General features: G+C 27.0%; 1 protein-coding gene across 1 annotated transcript in view; it reads right to left on the bottom strand.

The window, feature by feature from the left end:
* LOC117167721 (homeobox protein Nkx-2.5-like) overlaps nucleotides 1–15,988 on the bottom strand; it is a 67,480-nt gene that overhangs the window by 4,270 nt on the left and 47,222 nt on the right. The window contains exons 2-3 of the mRNA XM_033352867.1: nucleotides 1,989–2,095; nucleotides 1,487–1,720 (exon numbers count right to left, since the gene is read on the bottom strand). Coding sequence (XP_033208758.1) covers nucleotides 1,487–1,720; nucleotides 1,989–2,095 — 341 coding nt within the window. The remainder of the gene's footprint in view (nucleotides 1–1,486; nucleotides 1,721–1,988; nucleotides 2,096–15,988) is intronic.

Raw genomic sequence — 15,988 nt, 5'->3', positions numbered from 1 at the left:
ACTTAAAGACTGGAAGTTTCAATTTAAAAGAAGCGAATAGCATCCATCAAAATCGTGTTAGGAACTTTTGGGCAACGCTAATTCTCTTTAAAACTCGAGCCAAGTTTGTCCACGACAATAAAGTTGGGAAGTTGAAAAAGATAAAAAGGTCCGGACGCGACAATCTGTCTAGTGCAAGGATAGCACACGCTAGATAGACCCTAATTCCTCAAAGTGTAAAGTGGAAAGTGTCCCGAAAAAAAAGGAAAAATGGGTGGCAGTGACAATGCCTTTCTGGGCGTGACAGAGTTTCAATTCATCCAAAGCTGCGGTCGAATCTCAGCTACATGGGCACACATCTGTCCCCACTATATCAGAGGACATCTGTTCCTTTGGGCAACCAATCGGCTTCAGGACACGAGGATCTTTTATAGACCTATTAGATCCTGCTTAGTCGACACGGACCAATTGGAGGGTGCTAAATAAATAAGGGTTGCTTGAAACCTATCCCCTAAGACCAGTTACCTACCATGGTCCAGAGAGAGAAGGATAAAGGAAATTGGGATGTGAAGAAGGAAGAAGCTGAGGATACAAAGATTTGAGTTGTTTGGTGTTTGAGAAACGGCATCGCGCTTCTTACAAAAGAAATTTATATTTTTTTTTTGGAAGTTTGCTCTGGAGGTATCTTGACTTGGAGATGTGTTGTAAAAAATCTTAGATGGATTTAAAGAATTTAGGACAAATTTGGTATTTTTGAAAGGTGTAGTGTGTTAGGGATCCTGGACACTTTGATTTATGATTTGATATGGATGTGAAGAAGGAAGAAGGAGCTTTAGGAACTATAAATACAAAGATTTGAGTTGTTTCATGATTGAGATTCAGCATCGCGATTCTTACAAAGAAATTTATCTGTTTTTTTTTTGTTGGGTAGTTTGCTCTGGACGTATCTTGATACTAAGACGTCTTGTAAAAAGTCTTAGAAGTATTCAAAAATTTCGAATAATGTGAATGAGGAAAAAGGAACTTAGGAATTAAAGATTTTCAAAGATTTTTATTTGTTTGGTGTTTGGGAATCGGCATCGCACTTCTTACAAAGAATTTTTTGGGCAGTTTGCTTTGGATCTATCTTGACTTGTAGATGTGTTATAAAATTCGTATTTGTATTTAAAGAATTTAAACCAAATCTGGTATTTTTCAAAGGTGCAGTGAGTAGAAATAATTCCTGAAGACTTTAATATTGATTTATGGTTACATCTGCTCGCGATCGAAACTAGTAATTATGACGGCTTTTGATGATCCTTGCTTTTAAAAAACGCAGCTGCAGTAATCATATCCAACTTTTTAGGGTTACTCATCGAGGATTGACCACGTCATCCCCCAAGGTTCTAATCTTTTACGATATTCTTTAGCAATCACTTCACATTACTTGACAAGAAAAAATGTGAGGGTTTTTCTTATCATTATTTGGGGAATATATAAGCTAAAAATTTTGATTTTTGTAACTTACCACTAACTTCTTCCATTGATTGGGGTAAGGAGGTGGGTAAAGTTGGAACTCCTGGGTTGTGCCAACATCCTAGTAAACTTCCAGGAGGTGCACCAGGAGCTGATGGTACGGACACCCTATTAATATTAAAATTAGTCCCATGAAGAGGAGCCGACGGATGAAGCATTGCTGCATCCAGAAGTTGTTGGTAGGCAAAGGGTATGTCGTTGACTGACGATAATACTGTCGTGCCATCTGAAATAATTCAACAAAAAAAAACATTTGTTAAAAATATTATCGAGATTTTGAATTTACAATATCATCTTTATAAGAGCAATTTTATTCCAAATTGTCTCGAAAGGTTGTTCTCTAAAGTAGAGAAAGGAACAAAATATTTCAGTGAACAAAACCATTTTGAACATTATGAGATTTGAACCATTATGAACATTTTTTATTTCAAAAAGAGATTTTTCAGATGGAAAAAGTAAAAAATTTGTTAGATAAAGAAAAAATGCAATCTTACTTTGTGCGTCTGTTTCCTCTGGCGCAGGTTTGGTATCATTTGATCCTAAAATATCGCTAATGTGGAAACCAGTCCTCGGTGGCATCTTTATACTTTCTTGAAGTAATCTGCAACAATAAAATAATTCCAAAATTAATATTGCTATCAGGAGTAAATTTTAAATGTAAATTTTTCAACAATACGCACAAAAAAAGTGGTATATCTGTTTAAGCCAATTATTGTCTTAAATGAGTCCATCTTTCTTTTTTTTAAACATCCATTTTTATTATTCTTTTTTTATCCTCTAAATAAAAATTCAGACTTATTTCACTATGATGTAATTAAAAACTAATAGTAAACAATCTAAAGGAAATTATTTTTCACAAAACTTTTATTCCTAAATAAATATTTAAACACTGTATTACTAGGAATATACGTATTTTCTATTTAATTATGTAAAAAATTTGTCTTTTTGTTAGAAAATCGATTTTAGTTGAAAATTCATTCTTTCTGGTTAAAAATTCAATTTTCTTTCTTCATTTCTGTTTCTTGTTTTGGTTTAATTTAACTGTTTTCATTTCAAATTAAAATATTTATTGATTAAAAATTCATCAATTTAGTTGAATATTCAACTATTTTGTTGTGAAATTCATCTATCACAATTAAAAATTAAGTTCTTGTTGAAAATTCATCTATTTGTTTCAAGCATAAAACAATTTGTTAAAAATTTGTCTTTTTTTGTTGCGGTCAACTGGTTTAAAATTCTTCTTTTTTGTGGAAAAATAATTCTTTAAGCTAAAAATTTAACTGGCATAATAATTTTCGATTGAAAACTAACTATCTTTTTTAGTTCAAAATTCAGCCATTTGGTGAAAAATTCAACTTTTTTGTTAAAGTAATCTTCTTTGATCACAAATTTAACTATTTTTCAAAAATTCGTATTTTTGGCTCAAAACTTTTACTATTCGGTTAAAAGTACAATTCTTTTGTTAAAAGTTCAATTATTTGGTTCAAAATTATTCTTCTTTAATGAAATTCAACTGTTTTTTATTTAAAATTAAAATATTCTTTGGTTGTAGCTTCATGAATTTTAAACTGTTTGTGTTTACATTAATTTTTTTGTTGAAAATTCAACTTTTTGCAGGTAAGTCGTCTTCTTGTATTGAAAATCCGATAGCTTGATACAAAATTAAGTTATCTGATTCAAAACTACCTTTTTGTTGGAAATCCATATTTTTCAATAAAAATTCTATTCTTGTAGTAAATTCAAGTATTTGGTTAAAAATTCAACTATTTATTTGAAGATTTGACTGTTTAATTTAAAATTAACTTTTTATTAAAAATTCATATGTTTTTGTCCGAAAATTTAACTACATTTTTAATCAAAAATAATAATAGTCAAAAAAAGAAATATTTTTTACCCAGATAGTTTTATTTTCTACCAAATTGTTGAATTTTGGAGTAGAAAAGAAGATTTTTTTACATAACAATTAAATTTTCATCTAGAAAATATAAATTTTAAACAAAAAAGTACATTTAGAACCCAATAATTAAATATTCAAGTAAACTGATGAATTCAACAAAAAAAGACGATTAAAAATGTAGAATCCTCGACCAAAACAAATAAATTTTTAAACAAATTTGCATTTTTACCGAGAGAGAGTGAATTTTTAACCGCTGAAACATTAATTTTCTACTAAAAAGGCGAATTTTTAACAAAATACATGAATTTTCAATCAAGATGTTGAACTTTCAACTAAAAAAGTTTTTCTTTCCTTTTTGGAAATAAAATTTAAGATTATTTTTCTATCCTAATCTTTTTTATGAAAAATATTTATTATTAGATTCTAAATTGTATAATTCATTAATAAAATATTACGAAATAAAAACGTACAAAAGAGAATTTAATAGAAAATCCTTTAAGGAATAAAATGAACCATAAAATATTAGGATTAAATCAAAAATAAACCTTAATAAAAAAAACATAAAACTCTAAATGACTATAGTTAAATAAAAAATTTATTTTTTATTAAAATTTGATTTAATTTCTCTTCCAAAATTCAAAAGTAATTACAATTACCAATGGAAATATTTACCCATTATCTCTTTACTAAAAAATTTGTTGTTCTTAAGATTCACCTACATGGTTAAACATGTAAATCTTTTTTTGAAGGCTATTAAATAAACTAAAATCAATAATAAATAATTTAGAGGCAAATTATACACAAAACGCCTATACTAATATAAACATTTTAATATTGTATAATCAAAAATATATTTATTTATTTGTAATCCTAAACATAAAAATAATAATCTTTTTCAAGAAGTTCACTAGAAAGTTAGAATAGTCTATTGTAAAGTTTAATTGGATCTAGTTACGACCGGTTTCACTTTTGGTTTATTATTTCAGCCACCCACGACTAAAGTTTGGCAGAGCGAGTTGAATGCGATTAAAGTTGGAAGGAATGAAGGAATGAAGGAAGGAACGACCTGCTCGAAGGACCAATAATCCAATTTGGAAAGTAGCTCGCTCTCTCGCACCGGAAATGGTTTGTGTCGAGGGTGGAAGTTGTTAGAGAGGTGACACTTGGTCTAGTGACTAGTCAAGAAGCCAGTGTCCGAGTCCTTTTTGAACGCGATTATATTAAACGTGTCTTTGGAAAAGCCGAGCCGATCGGACCCAAACGGGACCGGGGCACCTGCCTGAAGGTTTTTGCCGGCCCGGGCGGAGGTCCTAAACAACCTGTCGATTTCAACAAAACCAAAATTTCAAGCCTCGAAACCGTAAGCTAAACGGACCATTATCATGGCACGTACGGCCACGCTCCTGTCTGGCCGGGCTGCCTTTCTTCCGTCGCTCCCACTAACACTACAATAACTATGTAGTTCACAAGAATTTAAGCTAAATAGGCATTATCTCCAAATTCCAGGGTCCCTTTAAAATTCTCAACTTGATGAAAAAAAAGGATTCTCGGAATTTTGAATCAACGTGATTTTCCCTGCTTCCGCTGGTTTAGTCATTCTTCCGAGCTTTAGTCATTTCTTATGGTCTTCCCGATAAATTTAGTAATGTCTAAAATTTTTTCCTTTTCTGTATAATGGGGCCGCCCACAAACTTTGGGCATTTTCTGAAATTACCAATTTTGCGCATTTTCGCCCCCCCCCCCCCCCAAACACACACAATGTTTGATTTTGAAAAGAGAAATGGTGTTAAAATTTACTAAAATAATATTGAACCATAAGCAGTTCACTAAACTGAACACTCCAAGTAACACACGAAAATTAATTTTGAAAAATCCTTGTGAAATACAATTTCAATTTTTCAATAAGAATTGATAAATATTACCATATTTTATTGAATGACAATCTTTTGTCTAATAATACTGATAATATTTTCGTGAGATAAAAAGTAGTCACATCACACAAAAGAAAAATTTTCTATGACTAAAAATATGCAACACTTAATTGTGTTTATGTGAATTTTTTATATCAATAATTATAATGGCTTATTTGCAATTTACTGTATTATAACATTACTCTTGGGATGAAAAAAATGATCCCAGATGAAAAAAAAATCAGCAATGTATAAAAGTGCGAAATGAATGAACTTATTTATCGAAACTGTTTATAACAATGAAAAATGTTTTTTTTTATTTCTTTCGTAATTGGTTATTGTTTTTTTTTCTAATTTAACAATAATATCAGTATAAATAATGTATTCAAATACCGAAAATGCAGTGGAGGCCAATTCTAACCATTAATTGGTTTATAACAATCAAATAAAGTAAGAAATTCAGTCAGGAAAAATTAATTTTTTTATCAAACTAGACGAATTTTTAAACAAATAATTAAATTTTTAAGCTGACAAGAGGAATTTTTAACAAAACATTTTAATTTTCAAAAAGGATTTTTTTAACAAAATAGTTGAATTTTTCACCAAAAAGCAGAATTTTTAACCCGTAAATATAAATTTTTAACCAAGATTAATTGTCTACCAAAACACGAATTTTCAACAAAATACATGATTTTTCAAACAAACATATTAATTTTAAACTCGAAAATATTAGATTTCAACCGGAAATGGAATGACTATATTTTGAGATAAAAGTTTTTATTTTTAACCATAAAAAAGGAGATTTTAAACAAAATAGTTGCATTTTTAACCAAATAGTACAATTTGATTAATATTAATATATGATAGTACAATTTAAACGCCATCAAATCAAATTATTTAGAAATCAGTTGAATTTTCAACCAGAAAAAAATAATTTTTTAATAAAAAAGCTATTTTTATATTAGGTAGACAAATTTTCAAATGAATATTTTCATTTTTAACGAAACATTTGAATTTTATAGCAAAATAATATTTTTTCAACCAAAAATATCAATTTTCATCAGAAAAATTTAATTTACATGTAGAAAGTCAAATTAATTGAAAATCTTATTTTCAATTAAAATAGACGAATTGGAAACGAAATACTTTAATTTTTAACTAAGAAAGGTCCGTTTTCAACCAAAAATAGAATCTTTTTTCAGGTAATACCATTAATTTTTAACCAAAAATCAAAACAAACTTTCAACAAAAATGGTAAATATTTAACCAAAGGCACGAATAAAAAACTGATTCTATTACAAAAAAATTTAATTTGCAATAAAAAAAGATAAACTTTCTACCATGAATAGTAATGTTTCACCAGCCAAAAAATGTCAACAAAATTATTCAACTTTCTACCAATACAGTTACATTTTTAACGAAAAATACGAATGTTCAACAAAAGAGTTCATTTTTAACCAAATAGCTTCATTTTCTATCAAATGGTTGAATTTTCAAGTCAAAATTTTATAACAAAATAAATTAATTCTAAACTAAAACAAATTAATTTTTTGTAATTGAATTTTTTACTTAAGATTAATGTTTTACCGACAAAATAAATAAGAAAATTTCAACAAAATTATTCAACTTTCTACCAAATCTGTTAAATTTTTAACCAAAAATAAGAATATTCAACAAAAGAGTTAATTTTCAACTAAATAATTTAATTTTCTACCTGGTGCTTGAATTTTTAAGTCCAAAATTTGTAACAAATTTATTGAATTGTAAACAAAAACAGATTTTTTTCAAATTGAATTTTTAACCGAAAAATATTAATCTTCAACAGTAATACAATGAATAAACAAAACATGAATTTTTAACCAAACAGTTGAATTTTCAACTAAATAGTTGGATTTTTAGAATTTTATGGTTTTTTTTTCTTTTTATAGGTAAATTTTAAGAGTCTGATTTAATCTTAGTATATATTTTTTAAATATTTAATTATTGTTTTATACTCTAAAAATATCATTGTTTTTTTCACCAAAATGTATGTACCAAACATATTTATTGTTACTTGTAAGATTATAAATTGTATAATTCACCAATAAAATATGTTAAAATAAAAACGAGCCAGATATTTGTAGAGAATCCTTCAAGAAATAAAATAAAATAATTTCTCGTCTTAAATTAAAAATTAATTACAATTACCAATGTGCAAATTTTCCTCAATTTTATGAATTAATTTGAACAATGCTTATTTTTTAAACTTGAGATAATTAAATTGTTCCTTATTCCCTTTAAAATTTTCAACTTATTTAACAACGCTATGAGAAAAACTTAGCACAAAAATTAATTGAATAAATTATAAAATGAGATTGAAAATAATGGTAAAAGTATTTTTATTTAGCAACAATATTAAAGAAAACAATTCTATTTCACTCAAGAAATTTTTGTTAAATAAAAAACTATAACTCATTATTCATTTCAAATATATAAATTTGAGGGGTTTTTGAATTGAATAACTGAGAATTCAAATTTTATTACGGAAGCTTATTATCAAAATGTATGGCTCTTAAATTAAAATCACCATATGTTACATATCTTAAATATTATAAATAATTAAAAACCTTTTAAAAATTATATAAATTAAGTTCTTTAATCGATTATAAGATATTCCTACTGATTATATTAATTTTTCAAAAATCATAATATTGCTTAATAACCAAATTGTTTTAAAAATTGTATGCTTGTTTTAATAACTTATTTGTTAAAAAATTGTGAAATATGAGTGTTATAAACTAAATGAACTATTTTTTATCAATTTAAATAAAATAATTCTTGTTATTCTGAAATTATGGTATCCAAATTCCTTACATGGCCCGGCATCGGAATCACCGAAATCACCAATAAACCGACGGTGGTTTGAATCTCCAACATAAGGAATCAATCGACTTAAAATCAAACAAATGTCTACAGTTATGTTTTACGATTTAAAAATATTAAAAAATAGTAACATTTTTCACTTTACACCTATATTAAATTAACCTTAGTTTTATTATTAATAAATATCTCACTAATTTGGCGTGTTGGCTTTTTTTTTAAATAATCAAATTTTATTAGAAATTAGAACAAATTAGAATTTTCTCAAGTATGAATCCGATCATTTATTCTCTGAAATAATAATCGTTTGATCCAGATTAGACAATAAAGACATCCACCTATCTTATCAGAACCAACAAGTGTGATTTGTTAAGAATTTCAGACCTAATGTGGGGAAGGTCACGTCAAATTCGAAAAAAATTAATATTTTTATATAAACAAAAAATATTTTCTGTAGACTCGTTTTTAACAAAAAAGGACTTCCCTTTTCGAAAGATATCTTCAAGTCATCCGTCGGTAAATCATTCACTCTTTTTCTTCATTCAGACTAATTTTGCAGTAAAAACTTTTAAAAAGTTAGTTAATTTTGCAAGTAAAACCATACATTTCAAATAAAAAATTTCGCTGATTGCAAATTTATGTCCCGGGAAAATCGATAACACTCGGATAGTGAAGAAGATAAAAGTGACCTATCTAGATCCACGTGTGGGAAAGCTTTCGTAATCATTGCGCGTGGAAATGAAACATCAGCTATGATCATTACTTATCATTAATCAAGAAGAAAAGACATATTTTTGCTAATCTGATAAAAAATATAATCTTCACATTTTTATTAGAAAAACTCATAACAAAAACCCTAAAAGATCTCCGAAATAGACTATTCTCAACTGATCATCCAGACATCTAAAAATAAAAACCATAGAAAAAAGCACTTGCAAGTTACGTTCCTCCCTTTTTTCAAAAACAAAACCCTCACCGAAAACTACACCCCGCAAAAAATATATACAGCAAATAAAATTACCTAGACTTCAGTAAAATTTGTTGACTGTACCAAACGTGACTCAGCGGATAAGGTAACCACCAGGGCACTATTTTATTTTTGTCCGCCATTTTAAAAGTGTCCATATACATAAATACGAATTTTTTCGTACTTTTGTCAGTTCATAATTCACTATTCACACTTTTTTTCTCTTAGAAAAAAAAACCACTTTGTGCACTCTCACTATGAAAATCAGTATATCCCAATCACTTTTCAATCGAAAAATGCACAATTCGAAACGAACTCGTTTTATTGTAGAATTATTTACTTTTATTTATTTTTTTTTTTTTTCGAAAAATAAAGCACTATTCGCGCACGACTTTCCGATAGAGTGTACCCGGGATCCTTGAAGATCCTTGAAGGAATAAACAGGAACCGTTTCGAGGACGAAGGACCGGCGTTGTATTTTTTGAGTGTCCTCGACGAGCACTTGACGGATAGTGTTCCCTACCTCAGACCCGTTTCGGTTTTCGAGCACCCTTGACGCCGAGGGCGGTTCTTGTGGGGCGGGATTTGAAATTTACCCACTCAAGCTGGAAAAGTGACGGAAATTTCAGCAAGGTTTGTGTAAGCCTGGCGCATCCCTGGTGGAGGGGTGCCTCCACCCTCTATTCAAAGGCTCTGAGGGAGGGTGTTTGAGAATAGCGACTTTTCCTTCCTTTCCCCTTTCCCCTATCCACATTCACCATTTCCCATTCCCTATATAACCCCCACTCCTCATTCCACTATTTTCCCTAGTTTCTCTGTTTAGTTGGGAAACTCGAGGTACTGACTTGAGGGCGATTTAAGAACGCAATCGCGCTAAACTTCAAGTCTGCTTTCCGTCCCATTTAATTCCATCAAGAGCTGTTATTTTTCTTCGAAAGTTTTTAGGGGCTCTATTTACTTGATCAATTTCTAGAATTGTACTTTGCATTAGTCAGTGTATTAAAATTTCAATTAGTAAAATATAATTGATTATCAGTTAAATTCTACTGATTAATTAGTACTCTCTAAATTAGAATCAATCAAAAGTGACTGATTCGAAGTCAATTTTGACTGATTCAAGTAATGCGAATCTAACGTCACTTTTTTCAATGATTAAATCAGTCATAATGTCATCATGTGTTTGTGAATTCTCTTTTGTTAAAGCTTCTTTAGCTTTAACGAAGACATTCTCATCAAGTATCTTGTGCTTTGCACTCAATTTTGTCTAAAATGCGAACTTTTCTACAAATTTTATTTTTCATGACTACTCTAATATTTTATCTTTATTTTGCACTAATTTTTACCCTCAGCTACCATGAAAAAAGTATTGATTTGATAAATGTATATTATTATTGGTATTTATATTATTATTATTAATATTTATTTTTAGGGATTAAATTTACTTGATCAATTTTTAGGATTGGATTTGGCATTAGTCAGTTTATTGAAATTTCAACCAGTAAAATATAACTGATTATCAGTTAAATTCTACTAATTGCTGTAGGTTGAATACAATCACTGTTAATTATTACACTATAACTTATCATCAGTCAAAAGTAACCCATTTGAAGTCAACTTTGACTGATTAAAGTACTGCGAATCCGACGATTGACAAATCAGTCTAAAGTTACTTTTAAATCAGTCAATTTCACACAAAAAATAGAAAAAGTCAAATTTTCAAAAAACAAGATTAATTTTCAATACAAAAAACTAATTTTCATACAGTAAGATATAACTGATTTTCAGTTAATTTCTATACTAATTTCTGTTGCTAGAAATTAGAATGAGTCAGAAGTGATTGTTTCGAAGTCAATTTTGAATGATTCGAACTGAATTTTGACTTATTCAAATAATGCGAATCCAACGACTGAAAAATCAGTCAAAAGTGACTTTCAAATCAGAAAATTTTACTCACTGATGAAATCAGTCATTTTAAAGTATCCATCTATTGAATTTTCATAAAAAAGTTCAATTTTCGACCAAAAATGGAATAGTTGAATTTTCCAAAAACAAAATTAATGTTCAGGGTAAAAGAATTAATTTTTATTAGTACCCTCTAAATTATAATCAGTCAAAAGTGATTGATTTGAAGTCAATTTTGACTGAGACAAGTAATGCGGATCCGACGATTGACAAATCAGTCAAAAGTGACTTTTTAAATCAGTCAATTTTACTAATTGACATCTATCATTTTAATAATTGATATTTCAGCAACAATGTTTTATTTTAAATCAAAAACAGTCGAATTCAACCAAATAGACAAATTTTGAAAGAAGTAGGCTAATTTTCTACAAATAAATATAAATTTATGTAATCATTAATGTTAACTAAGAAATCAATATTTTTGAATTATCTAAAAAAGTTATAATGAAGTAATCAGTAAATTTCACTAATTAAAGCAGTCATTCTGATTGGTCCATTCGCGCAACCTCCAAAATTTTAAGCAGGTATTTATAGTTAATTTAAATCATTTATTAACATATGTGTTTTCTTTTTGGAAATTAATCTTTTTAGCTAAAAGTATAAGAATATTGCATTTTTTCTTGAAATTTTTTTTTAGTTAAAACTTTAATGTTTAGTTAGAATTTCGTGTTATTTTTATTTAAAAATTTGTCTTTATTGCTATAAAATAAATGTTGGTAAAAAATTCTTCTTTTTGGGTAGACAATTAATTTTCTGGGATCAAAAAAAATTTGTTTTCATTACAAATTTCACTAGTTGAACTAATCTGCTATTTTCTTTTTTTTTGTGAAGATTTATCATTTTTAGTTGTAAGTTCCTAAAATTGAACTATTTCTTTCAAAATTATTTTTTTTTATTGAAAATTAATTTTTTTAACTGAAAGTTTAAGGTTTCCTTTTTTTGATTGAAAATCATTTCTTTTTGGCTGAAAATTTAACTATTTGGATGACAATTTATATATTTAATGAAAAACTCGTCTTATTTGTTTGAAGATTAATCTTCTTGTCCCACAATTCATTTTTTGTTAGTTTGAAAATTCAGCTACTCGGTTGAAATATTTGATATTTTTTAGTTGAACATTTAACTATTTTTTTGTAAAATTCTTTTTCTGTTTGTTTGTTAAAAATATATATTTTTGAAGTTGGAAATTAAACTTTTTGTACGAAATTTCTTATTTTTTATTGGTAATCAGTATTTTTTGGTAGAAAAGTCAACTACTTCTTTGAAGATTGAACTATTTTGTTTAAAATACGGGTTTTCGTTGGAAATTAAATTTGTTAATTAAAAATTTAGCTGCAATATTTTTGGTGGTAAATTGATCTTTTTTAGTTGCAAATTCCAAGAGATTAGATCATTTACAATAATTTCCAGTCAATTAAACTGACTGACTTGTCTCTTATAATAAAATAGTAAAATTATTTCTAAATTAAAATTCCTATTTAAATTCCTATATTTTAATAAATGATTTAAAATAATCATAAATGTTAACATTGTTTAAATTGTTCCAAAATCGCACATTTTCAACAACAAAATTCTAATTCAGCAACATTTTTTTTTTTTAATTTCTAATTTTCTATTATTGTTAACTAGTAAAAACTAAACATTAAAAAAAGTTTGTTTACGTTTTTAACCAATTAGAGATTTCAGAAAAAATCTTAATCCGAAAACTAAACAGGTTTTTATTATCTTAAGTGAATTGATGATAAGTTTCTGAAATTAAATTTCAATATAAATGTGAATTTCATAAATTCACTATGCTAAAAAGTGATTAAAAAAATTTACGTGATATTCGCATTCATTCTGCATTATCATTTGTATTAAAAAATATTGTTATAGATAATTCTTTTTAAAAATAAATCATTTATAAAACTGACGATTCAAATTGATTTTTCAAATTGAATGAACAAATTATTTCCATAATTTAACAAAAATAAGAAAATAATTTCAAAATCTTTTGTTAATGCATTCCATCACATCATGCAACTTCTACAAAGAAATTCTTATAAGCAGGATACATTCTATCAGACGAAAAATTTCCATGAGTACGGGGATTCGAACCCTCGAAAGATTACTTGTAGTAAGAAATTTTAATAAGGTGACGCGTTATGCCACAAAGCTATTCTGTCGCTACAAGTTTGTATATTTTGATGCAACATTTACAGTTAATTAAATTTTCATTTATCATCCGATCTATAATACTATAAAGCTATTAGTGTCTTTATTAAAAATTATATTGGTCCAGAAAGTCCAGACTAATGGAGATAACATGATTTTGCCAAATTTTGAAACTCCCGAATTTGGAAGAGCACCGAATAACTAATAAACGAAATAGAAATTTCCGGAAAAACTAAAATGGCTGAAATTTTTAATTCCCGAAAATAGCAAATTGCCCATCTTTAAAATTTTCGAAAAAAATCTAATAGTTTTTTTCTTTCACGGAAATTTGAAAATTCGAAAATATTTACTATTTTCGAGAATTTAATGATTTCAAAAAAAACACTGGTCAATGATCATAAGTCAAAGGTGAAAGTTTAGAGGTCAATGATGAAAGGCCATAAGGTCATATTATTATGTCAGAGCTTTAGATTCTGTAGGTTAAAAATTAGAGGTTAGAAATTAAAGGTCATACGTCAAAATCATATGACTCTGAATGTGTGGAGGTCAAAGGTCAAATGTGAATGGTCAGAGGTTACGAGATAGGATTCAAAGGTTATCAAGGTTAAACCCTAAAAATTTGCCAAACCTATTGCTTGAATTTTCAATTGTTGCAAATTGAAGAAATTCGAAGAATTTTCTGCATCTATTTTTTGTTTAGAATTTGAGAAAATTGAAAATTCAATAATTTTGTTAAATAGTCATTCATTTTTTTAAATTCAACTGTTGAAATTGCAAATTGAATTTTCTCGATCCTTTTCGGTTGAAAATTTTACCGTTAAAAAAATTAATTTCAGGCTATTGAAAATGCTATTTTTTCATTGTTTTTTTTTTTTTTTTAATTCAACTTTTGAAAATCGAACAAAATTGAAAATTGGAAACATTGCTAGATATTCGATCTTTTTTGTTGAAAACTTAACTGTTTCAAAAAGGAAGAAAATTTAACAATTTTTTTTAAAAGTTACCATTTTCGGTTGGAAATTCAAGTTTTAAAAACTGAAGAGGATTGAAAATTCAACTATTGAAAATTAAATAAAAATAAAAATTCTACTGTTGAAAATCTGAGAAAATTGAAAAATCGAAATTTTCCTTAAAAAGGCATGCTTTTTGTATGCTAATAGAAGAAAATTAGTAATTTAATTGAATTTGGTTAAAGCCATCCTTTTTTTGTTGAACTGTCAAGTTTTAAAAATTTTTTAAAATGGAAATTAAAAAAAAATTAAAATTTCAACTTTTGAAAATTGGAGAAAATTAAAAATTCAACTGTTGAAATTATAACAGTTAATTCTATTTGATTGAAAATTCAACTATTGGAACTTGAAGAAAATTGAACCCCCTTTATGGTTTTTGGTTAAAAATTCAACTGCTAGAAATTGAAGATTATTGAATATTTGAAGACTTTATTACAATGTTATCCTTTTCGGTTGCAAGTTCAACTTTAGAAATTGAAAAAAACCACAATTGAAAATTAAAGAAAATTCGAAATTTAAATACTGAAAATGTAAAAAAATTCAAAGATCAAATATTTGGTTGAAAATTCATTCTGTTTGGTTGAAAATTCAACTTTTGAAAAATGAAAAATTTAACTTTTGAAATGATAGCAATTTTGTTAAAAAGTTATTGGGTTTGACTGAAAAGTCAACTGTTGGAAATTAAAGAAAATTGAGCATTCTTTATTATTCAAGTTGAAAATTAAAGAAAATTCAACAATTTTAAACAATGTCATTCTTTTGTTGAAAATTAAACTTTTGAAAATTAAAAAAAATATCAGCAATTGAAAATGAAAGAAAATTGGAAATTCAACTGTTGAGAATGAAAGAAAATCCAAATTTCAAATATATTTGGTTAAAAAGTTATTCTCTTTAGATGAAAATTCAACTTTTGAAAATTGAATAAAATTAAAAATTCACTGTTGGAAATATTTATAACAATTTGGTTTAGAAGATATTCTGTTTGGTTGAAAATTAAACTGTTGAAAATTTAAGAAAATTTAAAATTCAACTTTTGAAGTTTAAAACAAATTGACAGTTGAAAAAGTAAAGAAAATTGGTAATTCAACTATTGCAAATAAAAGAAAATTCAAATCGTTTGTTGAACAGCTATTCTGCTTGATTAAAAATTCAACTTTTGATAATTAAAGAAAATTAAAAATTTAATTGTTGAAATTATAACAATTTCGTTGAAAAGATATTCTGCTTGTTTGAAAATTTATTGGAACTTAAAGAAAATTTAACTTTTTAAATTCTATTTGGTGAAAATTCAACTTTTAGAAATTGAAGAAAATTGAAAATTCGACCGTTTTATTACAATAATGTCATCATTTTCAGTTGCAACTTCAACTTTTAAAAATTGAAAAAAGTCAACTGTTGAAAATTAAAGAAAATTAGACAATGGAAGAAAAATAAAAAAAATAAACATTTTATTTAAAAAAAAAAAACGTGTAAAAAATTAGATTTAATTATTTCTCAATGCATAGAGCTTTTGTGTAAAAATATAAAAGTGTAGTATAAAAAAAAATTATGATATAATAGGAGCACTTTTGACATTTTCATTCCTCAATCCTCAATCCTCATCATTCCTTTCCACTACAGAAATAGCGAATGGATAAATAGACTTAGGACTTTTTAAAATGTACATAATAGCAAATAGCAAATAATAAATAGCAAATAGCAAATAGTAAATGAGATAAGGCGCTGCACGGAAAAG

This window comes from Belonocnema kinseyi, chromosome 2 (assembly GCF_010883055.1).
Source record: "Belonocnema kinseyi isolate 2016_QV_RU_SX_M_011 chromosome 2, B_treatae_v1, whole genome shotgun sequence".
Lineage (NCBI taxonomy): Eukaryota > Metazoa > Arthropoda > Insecta > Hymenoptera > Cynipidae > Belonocnema > Belonocnema kinseyi.
This window is presented reverse-complemented; position numbering and strand designations above follow the sequence as displayed.